Source organism: Myodes glareolus, chromosome 7, assembly GCF_982192425.1.
Source record: "Myodes glareolus chromosome 7, mMyoGla1.1, whole genome shotgun sequence".
Taxonomy (NCBI): domain Eukaryota; kingdom Metazoa; phylum Chordata; class Mammalia; order Rodentia; family Cricetidae; genus Myodes; species Myodes glareolus.
In genome coordinates this window covers 82,627,176-82,651,161 of record NC_142032.1, presented here as the reverse complement: position 1 = coordinate 82,651,161, position 23,986 = coordinate 82,627,176, and the positions used below count along the sequence as shown (strand labels likewise).

The window sequence follows — 23,986 nt, the reverse complement described above, 5'->3', positions numbered from 1 at the left end:
AACTACCTCCCATTTTGGCTCCATTTCATTTTCTCAGAATTATCCATCGCCCCTAGAAGTAGATTAAAGCAACTGAAATACTGGCAGCAAATGAGACTCTTTGGAAGATGAGTCACTGTCTTCATTATGGATGCTGAGCTCACTCTCTCCCACTTCCAGCTCTTAGTACTTTGGCTGCCTAGTCCATCCCATACCACCTGGGGTTCCTGACAGTACTAAGGGCTATCCTGTCAATACTCAAGCATAAGTGAAAGGTACCAAGAAAAAAACAAATACACAAAATGCACTTCAATATTTAATCAGATTTCCTCCAGTATTGATATTGTGACTATGTTTAGAGTAGAGGTCAAGCTGACCCAATGGTATCCTCATTAGCTAAGAACAGCAACTCTACATGAGGCAGTCCCAGGCAAGGTAGAACATCTCTGAGACCTAATAGCCATCCTGCAAATTTTAACAAAAAGTGTTTATCTGTACACTGAAATACAGAAGTGGAAAATAATAAAGGAGAAATCCCTGAGTCATAGAGAAGCCACAACTCAGTTATGTACCCCTACTCTTTTGAGTTCTACAGTCTGCTTGTAAAGACTTTGTTCCTAAGCCTGCAGAAACTGTTGCTTTGTTTATGAGTTGCCATTTTGGAAATCTGACACCAAGACCCACACCCACCATCGTCTTCACTCCTTTCCCCTGTCATCTCCACAGACTCAGAGAGTGAAGCCAAGGAGGTGCGTCTGGAGGAGGCTGCAGAGGTCACGCTGGCTTGCTTGCTCCCTGGGAGCCGGCTCACCCAGTGCTCACACAGAGAAGAACTTGTAGAACCTGTAGAAAAGGAGATGGATCCTAAGGTCAGCCAGGGTGCTGCACTGCACACATCCTGTCAAGGTGCTGCCAGTCAAGTCAGAGATTTGTGTCCTCATTCCAAAGTTAAGAAAAACTCCCCGAACTAAGTATCCCTAGCAAAAATGAAGAAACTCCAAGCAATTGCTACATAGGAAGGTTACATAAACAAACTGCAAATATAGAATAAATGTTTTCAAAAGCAACACCTAATCCTGGCAAGGGAATAGTGAAATAGAGACACACAGCACAAGCTCTGAGCACTGGCAGTGCTTCTGAACCACCCAGAGGAAGAGCAGTAATACAGACATTGTTTTTCTTAGCTTCAATGTCTTTTGGACATTTTAAAGTCATTTTATAATACTAATGATGCATGCATATGCATGCACCAGCATGCACCCACACAGTACGGGGTACGAATCTGTTGTATGTTCATCAGTACTATCAATTCCAGGGGTTACCTTTAAATAGATGTTAGGGTAATAGTGTTCTTATTGACTACATGAAGCAGTACTGTCTTAAACAGACCTAAAGTGACTATCATTTTTTAGCACATCTCAGATTCTGGAATGGCCCAAGAGTCAAGTGAGCAGCCTACCCACTGAGAAGGCCTTGCCTCCTTGCTTTGAGCATAACCCTTTACAGGTCTGGAAGGGGACATTGATCACCACTCCCTGAGCCTCCTCCTACTGATGTATTACCACATTTCAAGCTATTTTCTTAAAGTCACAGCCTGCAGCAAGAAGCATATACCTTCCTCTCAGTTGATTATCTATGGCTGCATTCATATTGTGTGTGGGACTCATTTCTACATTTATTAACATAATAGGCTGCATCTCATCAGCAAAACCAAGCCCTCGGTCAGTTAACAGCAGTCAATCCTTTCCCCTAACAGAACAGATTAATTTTATGGAAGAAAAAGAATTCTTTCTTTCTAATGGTCTTTACAGTTTATAGAATACTTTCACACACCTTCACCAATGGTAAGCAACCAGTAACCCCATTGGGTAGGTGTTAGCAGATGGAACATGTTTCAAGACAACCCAAACCTCCAGGTACTTAACCAACAAGTAAGTTATAAGTAGTTTGTCTGGGCTCTGTCCCACCTCTCTGTGAACTCTTCTGGTTCATGATAGTTCAGCATCCACCCCAACTTCCTTGGTTGAAATCATATAAGTTCCCAGATTAAGTGGAAATGTGAAAATCTCATCAAGCATTCAATAATGAAGCTTTCTGAAACATCCTTTGGCCCAAGAATTACAAACTCCTGCTCTGGGAAAAAAAACAAAACAAAAAACAACGAAAACCAGGTTACCTGCCACCGAGCTATTAGCTGACCACGATGGGATGGCTGTCCGCCTCTGGTAGAAAAGTATGTAAGCGGTCTGTGTGCACACTTCATCTTCTGACAGCTGCTGCACATCGCTGTCATCAAAGCAATACCAGAGACCGTCCACAGAGTTCTTACAGTACGCTGCCAAAAAGAGCCCACCGTCAGCACCAGCAAGGCCACGCACTACACACTCTACCCACATACTTTATATTTACATATGTCCTTTATATTTCACTTACATAATTAATTCGATAGCATTTTAAACTGCCCAAAGTAACAGAAAGAGATTAACAAAAACATAAATCCAAATTTCATATCACATATAGGCAGAATGTTCCAGGAAATGCCTAAATATTCCAATTTCATAACTATTTCATCTCAGAAAACTCATTATACTTCTAAGTATAAGTAGGTCTCAACCAGGGACAATTTTCCTGCCAGAGCCACTAGAACACTTCGATTGTCACAACTGGGTGACTTAGGAGGTTGGGGTCAGCAAATGTCTAGTGGCTAGAGGCTGGGCATGTCCACAATGCATAGGAAGCATTCTGCAACACGGAATATTCATTCAGTCTCACAGGGTAAAGAACTTTGATTTTTGTTGCTGTATCACTTTAGTGCTTACTAACGACATAAATATGAGCAGCCACCAATTAATATTTAAGATTCATCATAATCTAAACGTCTCATTTAATTCTGAGATTTATCATTACTACAAATTTACACAGGCTCAGAAAGACTACTTACGGAGCTGGGGACATAGCAAGAATAAGAGCCTGAGTTCAAATCCCACCACCCAGTCAAGTTATATCAAGTCCTAAGCTCTGGAAACCCTGTTTTTAAAAACAAACAAACAGAAAACAGCAACAAAAAAAACAAACAAATACAAAATAGGTGTACCTAAGGAGGACCCCTGCCTCCACACACACTCCACAAATACAACCATATTATCCTACACACAAAGACTGCCTAGCACACAGCTGTGCAGTTGGTAGAGGGAGGATATATGGCTTGTGCTTAAAGTCCTACTGTATCCTACCCTCTTCTTTCGGGGGAAGCCCGAAATGATCTACAGATATTCCTTGGCAAACCTGAGAACACAGAACTCAAGAATACATACAGGGAGCCTTCTCCCCAGTTTCAACTCTAAGCCTGAGGTAGAAATAAAGAACATTTAAGTACCATCAAAAAAAAAAAAATAGGAACCAGCAAGAGCCAATAAAAACATAAGAATCTGGGACTGGGAGTGTAGTTCAGTATTAAGAGTATGTGCTTAGTGTGCCCAAGAACCTGGGTTCAATCACAAGCACTAAACTTATGCCAAAACCTTGAGGTCATGAAGCCAAAGTCATACTAGTAGGCTGAGTCAAGGGATCTTATAAAGCTTGGTCCAAAAAAGCAAATTATTATCACATTTCTCAAAATACTGAACACAGATGAGTGCTAGAATATTCAGTAAATGATGACACCGACTTAGAATGGCCTTCAAGGTCGGGGCATATACAATCCTGATAGGCACCACAAGTGATTAGGCCAGTTCACTTTTGCAAGTATGGAACCACAGAGATGAAAGGGACCCAGGTGAGGAACTGTTCCTAATGAAACAGGTCCTAAAAGAGAAGCAAAGCCTCAAAGTGTGGGAGGGAGATCAGTTCCAAACCAGATAGTGAAGTGGAGACACTCACAACAAATGGAGTCATAGCAACAGCACCGGCTGGGCCAATGGTGTCAGGCCAGGCTAATGCACACATGGCCCATCTGGAGAGGAGGCTGCTATTCTGGAGAGGCGAGTGGGAGCTGAACTGCACAGGGGCCACACCCACCAAGAGAAAGAATAACCTTGCTCTAGTGCAGTCTGTTTGCTCTCAGGATGGTTTGTTTTGGCTGTGGCATGGAAAGGCCACATAGTAACTTACTAAGAAGCGAAGTAGTCATTTATAAATCTATTTGCTTTTCTCCATAACACTGCCTTCCAAAGTGTTTTCTAGGCCAGTGCTACTCAAGCTGTGGTACGGCACGGCATTTGTTCACAAAAAGAGGCACCAAAACAAAGATAAGCATTCAAAAACATCTAGCAATATGATACTACTGTAACATTTGCATTTTTACAAAACTGACTTATGAAGGCTTGGAAATGCTAAAATAGAAAATATCAAGGCCTTTATCACAGATAGTTTGAGAGGCTCTGTTCTAGAATCCTTGCACAAGTTAGCTATATACACAACATGCAATTACAGCAAGAATCATCAAAGACATTCTAGTGAAAACTTAAAAACAGAGTATCGCCAGCTAAAAAAAATCTGCTAGGCTCATATGATGGAAAGATAGAACCAACTCACACATGCATCCTCTGATATCTGCATGCACTGCCATAGCCCAACACAAATAAGCAAATAAATGTAATTTAAAAAAAATACATAAAGCCGAGGGTTGTTTCTCTAAACTGTAACTGTCAACATTTAGAGATAAGAAAAGCAATGGTTTGCCTTAAGAACAGGAAAGGAAGAGAGATGACTTTTCATGGCACATGGTGGGAACCCTACTACTAGGGAGGCAGAGTCAGGAAGATACCTGGGGATCAATGGACAGCCCAGGTCAGTAAGGGACTGTCTCAAAACAAGGTAGACAAAGACTGAGGAACAATACCCAAGGCTGTCCTCTGGCCATCAAACACAAACCCAAATACACATATAGAACAGAAAAGAGGAAATAATATATTGGCTCTCAACCTGTGGGTCAGAATCCCTCTGCATGTCAAATGACTTTTTCACAGGGGTCACCTAAGACCATCAGAAAGCACAGATATTTACATTACAATTTGCAACAGTAGCAAAATTACAGTTATGAAGTAGCAACAAAAATAATGAGGAACTGTGTTAAAGGGTTGCAGCATTAGGAAGGTTGAGAAGAACTAATTAAAGTATATGAGCACCTCCTAGGTAAGGGGCAATGAGCAGACAAATCCACTTCTGCTCATCGCTGTGCTTCATGGGCCCAAATAAAGTGATTTGGACAAGTTCTAAGATTAGTTCTTATGATCTCATCCAAGCTCCTTTTACTAAGACACACTGCTTCTAAGGGTTTTCAAGTAGTTTCCAAAGTCTGTTCTAAATAAAGAACAACATAATATTCTAAAATCTAGCACTGTCCTATTTTTTCTAACAATTCCTTGCCTAGATAGTATATAAGTCCCTATTTTGCAAAATGACTTTCTACCAAAGCTGAAGCAGTGTAAATATTAACCAGAAATGTGGGCAAAGAGGTTAATATAGTGAGTAGTTAGTATATTTCAATTACTTCTATGTCCCTTTCCACTCTAAGAGTAAAGAATATATAATTTCATGACCCAGCATCCAAGAACATAGACATTACTAGTAATGTTAGAAAAGCAAGTATCCAAATAGAAATGCAATCATCACACAGTGGCTGCTATAAAAATACACAAAACAACAAACACTGCATTGCCATCTAAATAGTGTTTTTAAAAAGTGCAAGGTAAAACATATTTAAGCTACTAACGTCTTCTGTGAAGTGAGAGCACCTTTTCTCTTTGCAAATACTTTCCAGATGAGCAGAAGCCAAACTGTTCTTGTGAACACACCCAGAGGCTGGGTCGTTCCTCTCAAAAACAGCTGTTGTTGGCAGAGTTAAACTAAAAGGGTTTGAAGAATGAACAATTATAGTTGGTCATCTTCCTATCCTCCTGAACTGAAAGAGAGCATGCAAGGTTGGAAAGGCTACCGCCTTGCCAATACACAGGGAACTGGTGGCTAACTGCTATGAGAAGAATATACAAGGAGAGTAATCAACATTAGATTAAACATTTTAAAAAGAAAATAATATATGTTTAGTAATGGGAATAGTTACAAGTCAAGTCAAGTCACTTAATAGAACTACATTCTGAGAAGCTCAATGTTAGACAACTATCATCAGACACTAATACAACTACAAAAGCTAAGATGCTACCACATCATTAAGCAATATCATCTTTACAGGACCACTGTAAAGATGTGGCTCTCATCCTGAGCCCATACAGTAGTGTTGCACAAACAGGTTACCAATCTCAGATAGCTTCTCCTCCTGGGTTCACCTCCACTACCACTTACTACACACATGGCAATATCCTTAAATTTGATTTCTATCTGCCTACTTGTTTCTACTCCTAAAAGATACACAGTGGGATTTAGTCACCTGTAAAGTGATAAGAATCTATGACAAGCTAATTACAAAGTATTTAATATTTATGAGTGAAACAGACCAATATATAGTCACATCAGTATAAAATAGTAAATGTATTGAAGAATTACTATTGATGAACCTTAAAGACATTATGCTCGATAAAATAAAGCAGTTACAAAGAACTAATAATACTGTGTGGTCCTATGTACAAGAGGCACCTAAAATAGTAAGTTCATCAAGTCAGAGTATGGGGCTGTCAGAGGCTGGAAGAGGGAGAGCATGGAAATTACTGTTTAATGAGTTTCTGATTGAAAAGATGAAAAAGTTCTGGAAATGGATAGTGATGTGGCTAGACAACAATGTGTTCTCGATGCCACCAAACTGGACACTTAACACTGACTAAAATGCTAAGTTTAATTATGTATATTTTAACCATAATTTTTTAAATGTTAATAGCCTTTTATCTCGCTATGCCTGACAAGCCCATTTCACAATAGCACTCTTTCTACCTCTCTCTAGACTTCTTATGCTTTTATAATGCAAAAGTAAATTTACCCTTAAAGAATAAAGCCATCATGAAAGTGGCTCATGACCATTCTAAGTTAGGGAGATGCTAGAGCCTCAAAAGCATCACATAGCTATAATGGGGAGGCACGCTGGGCAAACAAGAGTGGCTCCTCAGCTGTCTCGTGCAAACATTCTCCCATCAGGTCTGCTCAGAGCTGGCAAAAGGCACACTGAAAGAGAAAGGGAGGTTCAAAGCTACAAGCAAACAGCCTGAAGGAAGCGTCAGCACAGACACGCAGCCTCTCGCACTGCAGACCTGTGTAGTGCCCCCCTTGCATGGTGCCATGATGATTGCACACAGCATACAGGTCATAGATGTAGTCCTCAGGGTCCCTCCCGAGTCCATAGGGCCGTCTCCATGGGGACCAATGAGATGGCAAGCTCCAGCTGCTCTGGCTTCTCTTAACCACATGCGGTGTCATGTCCAGGCCAGTCAAAGGGAACTTGACCATGTTCTGAAGTTTCATGCGCCTGTCTCCTTCCTGTTGCAAGAAGAAAAACAAGTTCTGATGACATTTTAATGCAAGCAGATGGAAGCTCAGTTTAGCATGAAATATGGGCTCTGTCAGTTAAATCTCTTTGAATCACCTTCTGATTTCCCCAAGACACATAATAGGGAAATAGACTGACAGTTTTAACTGTGTACGGGAATAAGCTTTAGTACCACTTAAAGTAGAACCAATGAGGATCAGCATGTTGGGGAAAATGAACCTCTGGATTTTCATTGCTTTATCTGTCAAAGCTTTTGGGGGTGGGGGAGAGGCAAGCTTAGGAGAAAAGTGACAATTTCAGGTGATTCACCCTGACACTTCTGTCAGATGCCAGAAGATAAACAACATAACTACGTAAAGGGCAAACCCCAACACCTAGCAGAGAAGAGGTATTCAATAAGCAGTGATCTGTTCCTCCCTACTTCTCCAACAAGCACATTTACTTGGCTGAACTTAGCTATTTAACCAACAATCTTGAAGAATCTGTATTTTCCATTAAACCCTTTGGAATATCCTTGAAACCTAAAAATCTGTTGAATGAATATTATTGCATGTCTTCTATGTCCAAGAGAACATTTAACAAACTAATCAGACATGGATGTGAACATTCCAAGGATTTATGATGGCTCTATTAAAGGAAAATATACACTCATAGGAGAAAAGCTCCTGAATGGGGGCCAGGATGAAGCACAGGGCCTTATTGTAGTCACGAGGGCAGCACTGAGGCTTGCCAGAAGGAAGTGATGTCACCAGAACTGACAGTGAAGAATTGTGAGCAGTGTGTACAACGTGTTAGGAAGGGCAGTTATAAAGGCTAAGAAATCAATTAAAAGACTGCAACTGCAACCACCTGAGCAATAACAGAAAGTCATTTAGTGGTAGGGTGACAGCAAACAGGAGGAGATACGCAAAGAATCCATGGAAACGCCAAGTCAATCTGCACAAGTGGCTATCTAGATTAGATGATAAGAAGGAGCGTCAAAGATGACACTTCCGTTTTGAGTCTGGGATTCTGGAAGGAAAAGTGAAGGAAATTCGTTAGCATTAGGGGAAGAAGACAGAGAAGAAAGCTGGACTGGAAGTTTCAATCAATTTGAAGAACCCAAGTTGGATGCCCAAGGCAAGTGCCATGTTTCATTATCACAGAAGCCCAGCTCTGAAATTTAGAAAGTTTTGGGAATCTGGAGTAGTCAACTAAGTTCCACCTTGGTGCTTAGAAAAACCCAGGCCTGGGGATTAGGTGTGTCAGCCTTGTTCCATCTTAAGTCTGCACACTTCTTCATCCCTACTGCAAAACTCTATCCTAAGTCAGCAGCAGCCTTCATGATGCCCGCAACACTTGCAACTTTTCATCTGCTACCCACCCAACAGTGAAAGGATCACTTCAAAACACACATTTGGCAACTGCTGCTTCTGTTCAAAGCTCTTCACTAAAATAAGGATATGCTTGAACAACTGCTGTCTATCTGCCTTTCTCTTCCATCTTAGCGCCCATCACCTATCATCTGGAGTGTGTCACCCCACTGCCCTGTTTTCAGCCTCGTCAGGCCCCAGGCTCAGCATAAACTGCTTATTCTGTCACATGAAGGTGCAGTCCTGCTTCTCCTTCTCATCTAGTAAACAGCTGCTCACTTTTCAGGCACAAACTCTCTTGAATTCAGGCCACAAAGGCTCACCTCAGTTCACATCTCATCAAATTCTCTTACAATGGGGGTTGTCTAGGACATTCCTCACCTCAAAAGGTAGACAGACTTTTTGGGAAAAGTGACTCACAAAGTAGTACAACAAAAAGCAGATACCTGTATCTATTACTCACCCCCCCACACCATATAACAGCTCCATGAAGCAGGGCAATACTTTTTATTACATTAGGGAGAATTAGGAATTCTACCTCTCTCACAAAGGATCTCTTCTCAATCATAAAGTAAACACACTAAAATTTAAGGAAAACATTTACAAGTCTAAAGCAAACCCTCAAGAATAAAGAAAAACACGTACATAAACTTACGTGAACAAAATATTCAGGACTTAAAGGATCACAGAATACTCAAATTTTGCTTTAGAAAATGACTATGGATAGGGTCGGTCAAACATGTGGAGACATTCAGACAGCAGCAGTGGGGGAATCTAACAGGGTCATCAAAGAACCCACACAAACCACCAACAGGAGTCAAGAGAAACAAGGTCATGCTAGCTTTCCCCAGTGACAGGGTTTTCTCACCTGGCGGAATCTCTTGAGGTGTATAATAAGCACATCAGGCAGAGTCCACAGGCTTAATGTGATGCTCCCCTGTTGCAGCTGCTTGCAGTGTGGGCATCGCCATGCGTCATCTGGAGCAAGCTGGAAACAAGGAGCAGGACTTCCATTAGGCACCACATTATCAAAGTCTTTGTCATGGCAGACAGCTGAACTACTTTCTTGCCCAGGGCCTGGTATCACTCAGCATCTCTCTGGAAGCTGCACAGAAGGACAGCCAATGGGATAACACAATCACAAGTAGCACCTGGCCAGTGTGGACAAATCCAGATGAGTGCTAAACCTCCCTTCCTCAAAGAATGGCTAAATGCTCTTGTTTCAGAAGCACCACAAGTCCAGTGTGCCCCCAATTGCAACTTATCACCTTTAGATCAATATGAACTTTCTTGGTCTAGAATATCTTACCTGAGCAAATTCTACTACTGCCAACCAAGGTGGAACATAGCAGGCTATCCCAAGCCCCAAGCACTTCCCCTTTTCTTCTTCCTTTCACCCCACTAGGTCCCTTCATTTCTGAGTCTGACTCTTCACTACACTAACTTGCATGACTACACCACTCCAAGTTCTTGCTCACTCTCACCAACACTTGATGTGTCCTAACCATTCTCTCCTCCAGTAGCACTGAACTGTTCCAAATAATCCTCCCCATATACTCTCAATGTGCTTTTCCAAACATCAGTCCAATACTCTATATCTAAATACAGCATCTCTAAATGGGCGAGTAGGGACATGTCAACTTAAAAGTATTAAAAGCATGAAAAATCCAGCTAGAGAGGCAACATCCAACCTAGGTCCACACACGAAATGAGGTAAGGAAAGCTCTGGGAACGAAGATAATCCCCACCATAATGTAAGAGAAAGAGCCAAAGTTAGAAAATTGGGGAAAATGTTTTAAGAGAAATAACCAACCTCAGAAGCCACCAAGATCCAGCCCCCTCCTCCCCATACAAAACAACAAACAAAATACAACAACAAAATACGGAACTCAGACATATTCCCTTTAGGTAAAGCAAGAAAAAAAGAAAAAGTGGTGAGAACATGTGGTCATTAGTGCCATGCACCATGAGGTGATCAAATGATGCCTGAGCAGAGGCCACTGAAAACCTCACAGAGCACTATTCCTAATTCAAATCAGATAAACAAGAAGAGGCTTTGGGGAGGACAAGAAGGCTACCAACAGAAAATCTGGGTAGAATAGAGGAGAAACCAGTCCAATAACTTAAAAGGGAAGCACAATTGAAAAGCTCAGTTTTCATAATGATGCAATTATATTACGTTCACAGAAAAGATTGGCAGACAGAAGGGCGGAAGTCTGGGTAAATAGGAGTTATCAGAAAGCCAGATGAAAGGGGCCCAGACTATCATCTAGTAAGTCTACATCTCATGCGGCATATTAGTACTCCCTTTATTGGGTATGTAGTCTTCACACTTTTGCCAAAAGTTAAGTTTCTGTCTGTTTAAATCCCAACACATTATAAACAGATACTTTAATGAAATATAGTATTAATGTCATAGCATCTAATCATTCTGATAGTTTCTAAAACATTTCTCTGGTTTCTGTACTGACTATAAACTGTTGGAAAGAGCTCCCAGGTCAGGCAATTACATTCTTGAGTATTCCTGGTCTATCAAGTCTTCCTGGCAATGAAGGAGTTCGCTCTGCAGACATACAGACTTTCTTATGGCAGGACAAGATCACTCTCTTGAGCATTCCCATCCTTTAGATTTTGTTCTTTACATAAAATTAAGCCCAATACCTCATTCACAGGACAGTCCAAATGCCCCCAAATACCTATCTTGATCTACATAGCAATTTTTAGACCATCTAGGACTACATTATGAAACCTTGTCCCAAAAACAAAACATCAAACAAAACAAAAATAAAACAAAAATATTTGAGAAAAGTGTTCATTACTAAGGAAAGTAATTTAAGACTTCCTAACTGAAACGAACAAAAAATGTATTAATCATTAAAAATAAAACAATTACAAAGGCTTATTTCTACAGCATTCCAAACACTCAAAAATTTAAGTCACTTCATATTAAAGCCCTAAAATGACTAACACTAAATATGTATGCCCATTTAATGTGTAGAGTCTATGGGAATGCAAACTCCTGGGGCATGGGATATGTTTTCCTGGGTAGGACTAATCTCACTGTCATCTTGCAGACCTGCATCTTACCCGTTCTTCTTTGGTGTAGAGTTGGAAACACTGGGATAAAGTGCAGGTTTGTGGCTGATGATGATGCTCCTTCTGAAGACGGACACTCTCTGCATCAGGGATATATTCATCTTCAGTGTTTATAAACAAGCTGCAATTCAGGGGATAGGCAGCTTTCAGAGAATGTCTTATAAAACAGACACAAGAGCTTTTCAAAGTAGCTATGAACTCATAACCCAAACGATCAATGCATAAGAATATAGCTATTCAACTCTTCTACATTCCAAAATATTTTTGGAAATTATTCCATCTGCAAAGTTATTTTAAGAGTTAACTTGGAGTTAGCTTTTCTCAAACTGTCCATGATTGTTCTTATTTTGTTCTTAATTATGTGTATGTAAGTGTATCTATGTAGGTATGTACATGTGAGCGTAGGGGCCCATGGGGGTCAGAGGTGAGGTGTCAGTTCTCCTGAAGTCAGAACTACAGGCTGTTGTTAGCCTCCTGACACAGGTGTAAGAATTGAACTTAATTCTTCTGCAAGAGCAGTATGTGCTCTTAACCAGAGCTCGCGCGCGTGTGTTCGCTCTCTCTCTCTCTCTCCCTCTCTCTCTCTCTCTCTCTCTCTCTCTCTCCATCCATGCTGCTTAAATCATTCATTCTTGTCTAAGGTATCTAAGGACATGCATTTGACACAAGCTTACTAGTCTACAGCTGTAAAATCCTAAACACATCTGATCCTATCTGCTATAAGCCTACAAGAGCTAATGATACTGTAACAACAACAACAACAAAAAATCAAAGTAAATCAACATACACAGCAATTAATGAACATATGGCTTTTCCCTCAGCAGCAAGTAAATTTTCTACAATTTTGAGCCTTGGAAAGTCAGGAAAAGAAAAAATGTGCTTTAATAAAGGGTTAAAACACACTTAAAATACTCATTTAATGCTAAGACTTGCATGTTACAGCTAAACTGAAAGATCTGTGTGCTGCCAAAATGGTAATTTAAAAAAAAAACAACTCACAAATCTTTTGTCTCCTTGTCCCATTCTACTACCAGTTTCACATGAGCGGTGCCACCTGGTCCACAGGACTTTAATGCCCTAAAGAATCAGAGTAGAGCCACATATTATTTTCTAAAAGAAAGATTTCGCTTAAATGTCATCATAGTCTATCTAGAATCTAGTAATCATAGAAAATCTTAATAGTTCTTCATTAGAAAATGAGATCAATGTAGCCTCTGATTTTGTAACTAGTTTACAAGTAGAATGGAAAATCCTTAAATTAAAACATTCAATATAGAAATAAGAGTGGAAGAAATTTAGCATCATTCCATAAGTTTGCTTGCATACTCTCAGATATTATTTATTACCTTTCCAACTTTTGCCCATTGTCTTACCCACACAGAGACTAGACTCCATTTCCTGGGAACAGTCTGCTCTCACACTTGCCCAACCCCACCCCACTATGCCTACCTTATGTCCATGTCAACTCCCCTGTACCTTCCTCCTCCATAAATACAAACCAGCCAATTCACTGGTCATCACCATTTTTTGAGAAACTCATCACTAATGGCTAATATTACTAAACTTTTATTATGCTGTGCAATATTTTTAGATTATTTTGCTACTTTCATGTCAATCAAATAGTGACATTTCAAACAAGACAATACTGATAAAAAAAATGGTAGTTGGGGAAGTGAGACACTGTCTCACATACCCCGTGTCTCAAATTTACCATATAGTCAAGGACAGCCTTCAAATCCTGATCTTCCTGTACTGGAATTATAGTCAAGGACTACCATGACTAGCTTGTGTTTTTTTAAAAAAGTATGTGTTGAAAATCATTACAATAAAAATAATGTAACTTTTCATATTTATGTAGCCACACGTGGACAGTCTATATACATATATCTGCTAGTACAACAGATAATATAAAGATAATAGAACATCATGTATAAAATCACAGGAGTAGAAAAGTAGAACAACTAATTCCATCAGAGGAGGAGGAACAATAAATGTTTTCACAGTAAAGGAATTATGGACAGTGTCATATGTTCAAATAATCATCAGTACAATGAAGACAAAGACAGGTTTGGAGTAGTTGGGAGAGGGATAGCAAAAAGACCTGACCAAAGAGAAGTAGAGAGTTCAAACTATGGGATATAGGCTTTACCTTCTAGATCACAAGTTACCAGGTAAGGGCAATGACCAGGGCACAACGAGAACATTAGCCTAGAACACTTCAATCTTTGTGAATGAGAGTGTAATTTATTTATCATTTACTTATTTATTCATCCATGCATGCATACATACACATGTGTGTTTGTGAGCATGTGTGCATGCATGTGTATTTTTTTCTTCTTTTTTTCTTTTAAATCTTCCTAACATGAGTTACTTTAATTTCAAGAAAGCTCATAGAATACTTCTGTGCTGGCTAGTTTTATGACAACTTGACACAAGCTAGAGTCATTAGAGAAAAGGAAGCCTCAACCGAGAAAATGCTTCTATAAGACTGGGTTGTGGGCAAGCCTATAGGATATTTTCTTAAACTAGTGATTGATGTGAGAGGGCCCAGTCCATTGTGGGTAGGGCCACCCTTGGTAGATGGTCCTGGCTTCTTTAAGAAAGTAGGCTGCATAAGCTATGAAGAGCAAACAAGTAAGCAGCACTCCTCCATGGCCTCTGCTTCAGCTCCTGCCTTCAGCTTCCTGCCCTACTTGAGTTCCTGTCCTGACTCTCATCAACTCTAAACAGTAATGTGGAAATGTAAGCCTCGCCAGACTCGCTTTTGGTCATGGTGTTCCATCACAACAGTAGCAACCCTGACTAGGACAACGCTGTACCTAGTATGAGCCAAAAGTAAAACAAGTACTTAATTTTTTTCTGTTTACTTGTTAGTTTTTTATTATTTGTTTGTTTGTTTTACATCCTGACCACACAGTCGTCCCCCCATCTCCTCCCATTTCCTCCCCATCGTTCCCTCTGCCCCTTCTCCTCTGTTTCTGCTCAGAAAGGGGCAGGCCTCCATGGGTATCAGCAATGCACGACAAATCAAGGTGCCAAGTATTTAACCTCTAAATGGCCTTAAAGAACTTAAGGAACTTACATGGAAATTATACCAGAAATCAGATCAAATTTGAAAATTTTTGAGACTCTTGAAAATCATTTTGTGTTTGTCTTTTACCTTTCTACTGTCGGGTGGCACAAGGGCTGCTCTTCCTGAGGCAGCAAGTATGTTATTCCCACAACACTGACCACACGCAAACTGAATGGACACACCTGTATCAAATGACAAATGAGAATTAGGCTGGACTTAGCCAAGGGTGTGTTTCACAGTGGCATTTCCAAAATACATCAGATACAACAAATAGCTCACCTTACAAAATACTCCTTCACTTTAAGTAAGTACAATGCACTCAAATGCAACGTACTTATCAAGTATTTAAGTATTCCATTGCTTTCACTGAACACTAAAATGGTCTTTTATGGATACCTTAGCTCAGTGATTTTTAAAGTTTACAGATAGAAGTTCTATATCATCTCAAGTTGACCATATGCCAGCTGTACTAGACAGGCACCATGACAGGATACAGAGCAGTTCAAGCGGCCTTCTACAACAGCAACTCCTTTCAGAAACTGGTGGTAAGTCCCAATAAAGCCAGTTTCAATGTACTGAATGCTGCTTCTGAGTAAAAATCATGTTCTACTGGGATAGCAAAATGCTTACAAACCTGGATGCTGACAGTAGGCCTCAAGAAATACTTCATCTTCTCCAAGATCTCCTTCTGCAGAAGGTCCCATGCTACTGTCTTCTCTAGGTGCAGGACAAAAGGCAGTCCAAATCTACCACACAAACAACAGGGTCGCCTTAAAATACAGCAATCCCTTCAGAGTTGCAATCCCTTATTCTTGGTCTTTTTAAATTGGATCACAGTCTAACTAGTTTTAGGACAGTTCTCAAACAAAACAAAACAAAAACAAAAAAACATAAAAAACAGTAATGGTACTCTCACAAAAGACAAGGTCAGAAGAACAGCTTAGATCTCTCAGGTGAGTAAATGGCCTCTGTGGAGCACAGTTAAGCAGGAAGGGGGCACGGCTAGAAGGTCTAAGAAGCAGGTAGCGACATCCTGGTACTGACAAGATAGGCACTACCAAGCAAGCGACACCTGAAGTCACTTCCTAACTAGGGCAGAAGTCAGCTGGGCTCTGCCAGGTTCCTATACCACATAAAATCAGAGACAATACTATAGTTCCCAGTCTTAGCTACATCTGAAATCACCAAAGGGGCATTAAAAATCTCTGTTGCTCAAACCAGCTCCAGAGATTCTAATGAAGTCAGTCTGGAATGTGATCTAGCACTCAGGCTTTTCTGAATATACCTCAGGTAGTTCCAATACGCAGTTAAAGTTGAGAACCATTGTTCTGGTCTCAGTTTCAATTCATGCCCTAGTTGTTCAAGTCTATGTTTTGATCCCTGAATGTCTCCTTCTCTATACACCCAGATGCAGACCACATTCCCTCAGCATAGAATACCCTCCCCACCCTCCTATGTTTTCTGCTGCCCATCTGTATGATACCCTCATTCCCCACAAACCACAGCACTAGCCACTGGGTTATAAACACTGCCTGACTTTCCATCCTCATGCGCTGGTTAGGTTTACATCAAGTTGATACAAGCTAGATTCTTTTTGGAAGAAGGAATGTCAATTGAGAAAATGTCCCATCATATTGGTCTGTGAAGCATTTTCTTGATTAATGACTGATGTAGGAGGGCCAAGATCACTGTGGCCTTGACCTGGTAGTCCTAGATAGGTGCCATAAGAAAGCAGGCTCAGAAAACTATGGTGAATAAGTCAGTAAGCAGCATTCCTTCACAATTTCTGTTCCAGATCCTGTCTCCAGGTTCTTGCCCTGACTTCCTTCATAGATGAAGTGTAACCTTGAAACTGAATTTCATGGTCATGGTGTTTTACCACAGCAATAGAAACCGCTATTAGGACACTTTACTAACAGACTAATGGCTAGAAATTAATGGCTACTTACCTTAGCAGCCTAAACAACCAATGCACATAAAACAGAAGCTGCTGAATGAATGAGTCACAGCATGAATGACAAATCTAACTAAAAGATGAACTCTGTGAAGACTCGGGTGGATGCCAAGTGGTTCTTGAAAAATCATTCCTAAAGGCCATCTAGTGACTTATTCACAACAGTAACACTGAAGCTATTTGCCTGAAAGTCTCCATGGATGAAACAGCTTCCTATCAAAAGGCAACGAACGATTTCACTCTAAGAGCCTGGTACCACAAAGGGGATTTTATAGGTCTACAAGCTCCTTTCCATTTATTATCTTAAACATGTCACACTCCTAGTCTGCATTGGGGCCCTCGACATGGGACCTCTCCCTAGATGTTCCCACAGCTCACTCCTTCTCCTTGGGACACATTCCTTCCAGTGAGATGCCTTCCTGTCCTTCAAACACACTATCATTTTAGCCTGTGTCAGTGTCTTCAACATGGTGACAACTACCTGAAGTTAAATGTGTTTACAAGGTTTTGGTTGGCCTAACTAGGATTTCAGCTTCATGAGAAAAGGGAACCTCTACATTCCCAGGGTTTACAACAATGCGCCTGAACACTGTAAGTATCAACATTTTTGTTCATATCATTAATGCATGTGACATTTTTATGTTTGTTACTACCCAAGGAACTAATTTCAAAGTGAAATTTTAAAAGGCTCAAATAATGATTATCCTGACTAGCAAAAACAGACAAACAAAACAAAACAAAAAATCCTTTGAGTCCTTCTGAAACATATTCATCTGCTGTTCTCATTCAGGAGACCCTTCTGTGATAAAGCTACTTTGAAGATATTCTATGGTTCCCATAAATTCTTAAAGAGGGCATCAGAGAAATTTGAGAGGTTTCTGACTCCCATATTTCTGACTTAGAATGCTGAATGAATAATAGTGCCGTTTGCCAAAACAGGAAATATTGGAAGAGAAAGATAATGAGTTCAATTTGGGACATAAGTCTAGGGAACATGTACCATATAAAGAGATATGTTAAGACTTTTAAGTTTTAAGACACAGGCTCAGAATTCTAAGAAAAGCCTAATACACACAGGACATAAGTTCTCAAAATCTAGGCAAGCTTTTTTCCTTCCTTCCTTCCTTTCTTTCTTTCTCTTTTTTTTCCCCCAAGATAGGGATTCTCTGTGTAGCCCTAGCTATACTGGAGCTTGCTCTGTAGACCAGGCTGACCTCAAACTCACAGAGATCCACCTGCCTCTGCCTCCTGAGTGCTGGAATTAAAGGCATGAGCCACCACAGACCAGTTTAAGTAAGCTTTAAAATAAATATCTTTCAAATACTAACACACTAATTTTATATCTTTTCCCTTCCCAATACAACAAACTAAACCAAGTTATACAAAGATTCCTTCTGAATAATAGAGTAGAAAATTAACTGCAGTTAGGCATAATGGCACTTAGGAGCTGCTAGAGTATCAGGAGTTCACGGGTAGCCCGGGACACACAATGAGTCCCTATCTCAAAACCAAAACAAAACTCCCACTAAAAGTAGATTTTTTCATCCCTCCTTTCAAAAGATTTTAAAGCATGTAGTCTCAAAAAAGCCAGTATTTATTGGGAAATAATCTGGCTCTTACCTTTTCCCTTGCTGCCCAGTACAGGCCCGGTTACACACAAGCAGAACAATCTTGTCGCTTGCCACTCTGGTGGGCAAGTCCACTTTTCCTTGTTTTGCTGCTGTTGATGGTGGGGAAGATAGTCTGTGATGATCCAAGCCAAATTTCAAGTGGTTTAAATTGTTATTTAAGTGAATGCCTGAAACAGAATAAAAACAGTTCAACTTATCTCTTCAAGATTCTTTTCATTTATTCATTACAAAAAATAGAAATAGAAATAATAAGAAACTGTCATTTTATAATTTAACCACAATCAAAAATAGGGACAAACACTACTATGACATTACTCATCTAGCCATCAGGCTAGGTATCAGCATTCATTGTTTCCTTTAAAGTAGGCTTCCCTACCTTTAAAATTGAAAATTAGAATTTTCCACAAGACACAGTCAGAAAATTTTGAAGCCAAGTTTACTGGAATGACCCACAAATATAACTAGAATTTAGGTTCAGTAACCAGTCATCAAATGCATTCCAAAAGCAATGTAGACAACATTTAGAATCATCTACAAGGTTTCACTAGCAGTTTCTTGTCCCTGATTTTCATAACAAGAGACAAAACTGCACTTACTAATCCAGAACTGTTATGAGAACATAACTAGAACAGAGCAACCCATATTAGCAAGAACACAAATGCCTGACAGACAGCACAAATCTTCAGTGTTCTACAGCAGAGCTTCCTGTTATTCAGGGCCATCCATCCAGCTATTCAATACCTATCACAAGACTCTGTAGTTAATTAATGGCAATATCTGTTAATTCCTTTACTCTTTCAAAAGGATGTCACCTAGTGAAATGTACCCTCATAAGAGGAAAAGGCTTTCTGCCAGCATTACCAATAATAATAACACTAGAAGAAGAACATAAAAAAGCTTATAGAAAAGCATTCACAGCACAGTTCTGGCAGTATGCTAAGTAGCTAGCAATCTAATACTTGCTGTTAAGATACAGCAGCACTATAATAATTTGAATGACAAGTACATGGCTAATATCAAAATAAACTCCAGATAATTAAATATGTGAAAAAATCACTAGAAATTAAAAACCTGAACTTTAATCAAGCTACTAAAAGAAAGAACATACTTTAGGCATAAATACCATAAAGAAATCCCAAAGGAAGAAGAGTAGGTATCACTTTATAATCATTTTAAACTGTAATGTGAAAAAATAAAGATAACAGAAACCAAATCTAAAACAACAAATTACCTCATTCCTGGCAAAGGTAAATGTATGAAGTTATCAGGATTTCTAGTGAGATAAAGGGACGCTGTTCAGCTGCTGCAAAGATCCGCTCTTCAAATCACAGCCTGTGTTTTCTAACAGATGGGCCCTAGGACCAGTGATTTAACCTCTCTAATTCACAGCTGTCATTCCCAGAGTGAGGAACATTCTCACATGTTGCTACTAACTAGAGCACTCATAACGTCTTTACATCATAGTCTAACAAATGCTTGCAAGTGGTGCACCCTTCAACAGAGGCATGTTCTAGACAGAGTACGGTATAGATGTGAGATTCATTAATGTACAGATAAGATAAGATAAACCGAAAGCAATCAAGGAACAGGGACTGAACTGGGGGATTTTTCAGTTTAAAATCACTAGCTAGACTCTTGCTGCATATTAGAAACTGCTAGGTATAAAAAGATAAACCATCACATGACCAGCACTCCAAAGAATGCCAGTATAGTGAGACACAGAGGAAACAAGATCATTTCCATATACGCATGCCAAGTGAGCAGAAGCAATCACTGGAGCTCTGTAATCCAGAAGAGTTAGCCAACATGTCCTTTACAGGCCCATCTACTTGAAGTCTTGGTTTCCAGCTAAAAACACTACTAAGAAGCAGTGCAAACCCAAGGAAATAAGGGTTCACTAGAGGAAGCCGTTACTGGGGACACTCTGACTCAGTTATTTGTCTGTCTATATTGTTGGTATCTGACTCGGTACAAATATATTTTTTATTTAATTACAAAAGAAGTCGGGGTATTCTTTCAGTTATGCCTTTTTTTTTCTTTTAAAGGAATAGTTTTGAGATTTCTTCTACTGTCTTTGTCTTAAATTTGTATTTTTATTTATCGTTGAGCACAGAAACAAAAATTCCTGTTGCAATGAGATAGATACAGAAAAATAACAAAAGGGGAATAAAATATGGGAACACTGATTTACTAGAGGTAACGGTGTAAAAAAAAAAAATCCACCTGACTGACTGGGAGGAAGGGCATCGAAGAATCAAAGTAAAAATTCATGTCAGAAATAGAAGAACCCAAATAAAAAGTTGTTGCTAACATTTTAAAAAAAGAAAAAGAAATAAGCCTTGCTCTCTGAGTAACTTGGGGAAGGATGTTTTTATAATGTGCTTAAAAATTTTTAAGAGTAAAGGAAAAGGAACAGGACAGAGATTAAACACATACACACAACTAGAGAGCTTAAGTAGCTTACAGAAATTTGTAGGAAATAGGGAGAAGAGCTGGTGAGCTGGACTTCCAGGTAATGTAAAAGCATGTAAGAAAGAATAGGCACGTGAAAGGGCAGATGTTCAATACACAGGAATCACATGTGGGGTTCAAAAGGATCACTACTAGTAATAGAAGAAATAGAAATTTTATTGACACCAAGAAAAACAAACAAAAGAGAATAAAAATCTAAAAACACAATAGTATGTACACTTAATCACAATTTTTAAAATTGTATACTATCATACAGTACTTCGATGCCCACAATGGTCAAATCTGCAAACTCAAGTGTGTTATAAGACATGATCATTTACCTCTTTGACTGAGAATTCCTTCAGGTCTAAATATTTCTGGAGTCTCAAAGGCAAAAATGCAATCACTTTCATGAACTGTCTCCAGGTCATCTGTGTCACTGAAGGAACGATGGAACCCATCATAGTACATTTCGGTTAGCACAATCTAAAAGATAGGGAAAATGTGAACAGTTGGGTAACTAGAAATTCAATACAAAATAATCTTTCAATCCTACCCTGACCTTCATAGACCATCAGGTTGGTAATGCTCAGTGGGGGTTACTGAATGTCTTCTAAGACCACATTATTTGCTGGCAACGAGAGACTCTCAGAAGGATAATAGCCTCTATGACTGTGTAGCAATACACTCTGAATCCACAACTCCGTGGCATCAATCCAGAATTCCTCCAAGTTTGGAGACAGATTATATTCATTCCTCTGTTTCACAGGAGGAAAATGGAAACAGAGAGCTGCCTAAGGTTTTGCATGTTTTCAGTCTCATGGAGAAGACAGACTACATCTGAATCTAAGACATTCTTTCATATCATTAAATTCTTTTAAGATTTAAAAAAAAAAGTCAAATGACCATGGCTATCTATATTGGAACACACAAAATCAACTCGAATGCCCAATGATAGATAGCACCTAGTTAAATGCAGCCCTGCTGACTAAGAAAGCTACTAGAGAGGATGACCTGCATATATCGCATATATCTGCATTATGGAGCCAAAAAACAGCTAAGAATGATGTGTAATAACTCTACTTTTAGAAAAGATCATAGAATCCAAGAAAAAAAATCTAAAAAATACTATATAACACAGCACTAAAGCTAGTGACCTTCTTAGCACTGATACGTAATAAACTTTTAATTTCTAAGTTATATTTTTAAAAAGAAATAGAAAAACAAAAGACAGGGATGAAAACAATGGCTACATGTAAAGCTTTTGCGGCATGTTCAACTGTACTGTCCAGTGCAAAAGTACTAGACTGGGCAGAGCAAGAGAAGGTTCGAGGTCTAGTCTGCCATCAACCAGCTCTGTGTTCTTGAACAGGGCCTCCTTCAACAGAATGAAGAGGCACCACTGGGCACCAACTCCCAGTGCCCCTCCCCATCACCACCTCAAAAGTCCTGGCATTCAACAGATTTGAGGTGAAAAGGCTGGAGGCCTGTTTCACAAATGACCCAGAAAAAAAGAAAAAGAAAAAGAAAAATTCTCTTTGCACATTTCCTTCTAAGGAATGTTATGCTTATGCCGCTTTTCTCCTGGTGAGCATGGAAGTATAATTGACCTCTCCAGAAAGCTGAGGGCTAAAGCAAACTCGTAATTATATCACCAATTTATACAACATGTGAAAAGAGTGAGACAGCACTGAGGCTCTACAGACACAGTCGCATTTGTCTTAGATACCAAGACTTCTCTTCTTTCTGCCCTCCCCTCCCTGGAGAGGAAAAAGGATCAAGCAGCAATTTAAAGTAAAGAAAATGCCAACATTTCATCATCGTGCCAGTACTCAGCCTATGAGAACAGAAGAGAAATGCTACATTAAGGCAACACTGCTTTAAGTGAGTTGGCCCAAATGGGGCCAAATGAGGCCAAAGAACAAAATACCTTTGTTATTATCCAAGTGATTATATAGAAGCTTGCAAAAGCTATACAGGGGAAAGCTATTTCACCAGTAAGCCATCCTTCCTTATAAACCCTAAAGAATGTTTCCCCATAATGTTTTTCCAATATAAACTGTGTGTAAAATATGTTAAGTCCCCAACAAGCCAAAATAATTTTTTTTGTTCAATTTAAACATAACTACTTATCAAAGATGTGTCCCCGTCACTATTCACCAAAAGTGGAAACCCATCTTTTCCCTATCCAACAAAAGACTTTGTAAGGAAACAAAACAGAGTGGCAGGTATAACTCCGATATAGAGCACTTCCTAGCAGTAGTAAGGCCCTGGGTTCAAACCTCAGTGCCACAACAGGGGCTGGAAAGCAGCACAATGAACATACACTATATACAGAACATCATACTAGCAGGATGCCTATTCTCACCACCATGACAGAGGAGGATTTCTAAACCTGTCAAATCCCACAGTAGTGTTAAAGGTTAAGTAATTACACTTTACAAAGCAAGCCACAAGGTCTTGCACAAAATAGTTTTCTTTTCATATATATGATTAATTGAAGCAGGCAAGTGTTTTCTATACACTGTATTCTTTGAGTCTGGATTTCCCCCCATCTAGCCATCCTCCCCACAATGTTCAATTTCTAACATATTTGGCAGAAAATTGAAAATGGAAAAAAAAATCCAGATAAGCAGAAACCAACAGTATAGTGGCTCATGTATAGTTGGTCTTAGCAAATTATTACCTGATCAGTGGGGATCTTTGTCTCCATAGACACAGCTTCCCGAAGTCTGGCAACAGTCCCAGACAGAGGCACAGCCACACCAATCCTCATGCAGTGGGAACATTTCCCTTGATACACTACAGTGACATAGAGAGGCCTGTACAGATCAAAGTCAGATCTTCTCATTAGTCACTTATTTTAGCTAAAATACAGAAAAAGTGAAACAAACCTAACCTGAAATCAACACAAAAACTAAAATGAGGCCTGAGACAGCTCAGGTGCCTAGCATGCACAGCCCTGCATCCCCCCAGTATGACGTAAACCAGAAATAGGGACATAACCCCGCCACTACA

At 39.7% G+C, this 23,986-nt stretch overlaps 1 protein-coding gene across 1 annotated transcript in view; it reads right to left on the bottom strand.

Moving 5' to 3' along the window:
- Usp31 (ubiquitin specific peptidase 31) overlaps positions 1–23,986 on the bottom strand; it is a 59,240-nt gene that overhangs the window by 9,124 nt on the left and 26,130 nt on the right. The window contains exons 5-15 of the mRNA XM_048460146.3: positions 23,655–23,790; positions 21,310–21,454; positions 18,507–18,684; positions 15,567–15,678; positions 15,020–15,114; positions 12,859–12,936; positions 11,851–11,980; positions 9,632–9,751; positions 7,176–7,401; positions 2,156–2,314; positions 670–822 (exon numbers count right to left, since the gene is read on the bottom strand). Of these exons, the coding sequence (XP_048316103.3) occupies positions 670–822; positions 2,156–2,314; positions 7,176–7,401; positions 9,632–9,751; positions 11,851–11,980; positions 12,859–12,936; positions 15,020–15,114; positions 15,567–15,678; positions 18,507–18,684; positions 21,310–21,454; positions 23,655–23,790 (1,532 nt within the window). The remainder of the gene's footprint in view (positions 1–669; positions 823–2,155; positions 2,315–7,175; positions 7,402–9,631; positions 9,752–11,850; positions 11,981–12,858; positions 12,937–15,019; positions 15,115–15,566; positions 15,679–18,506; positions 18,685–21,309; positions 21,455–23,654; positions 23,791–23,986) is intronic.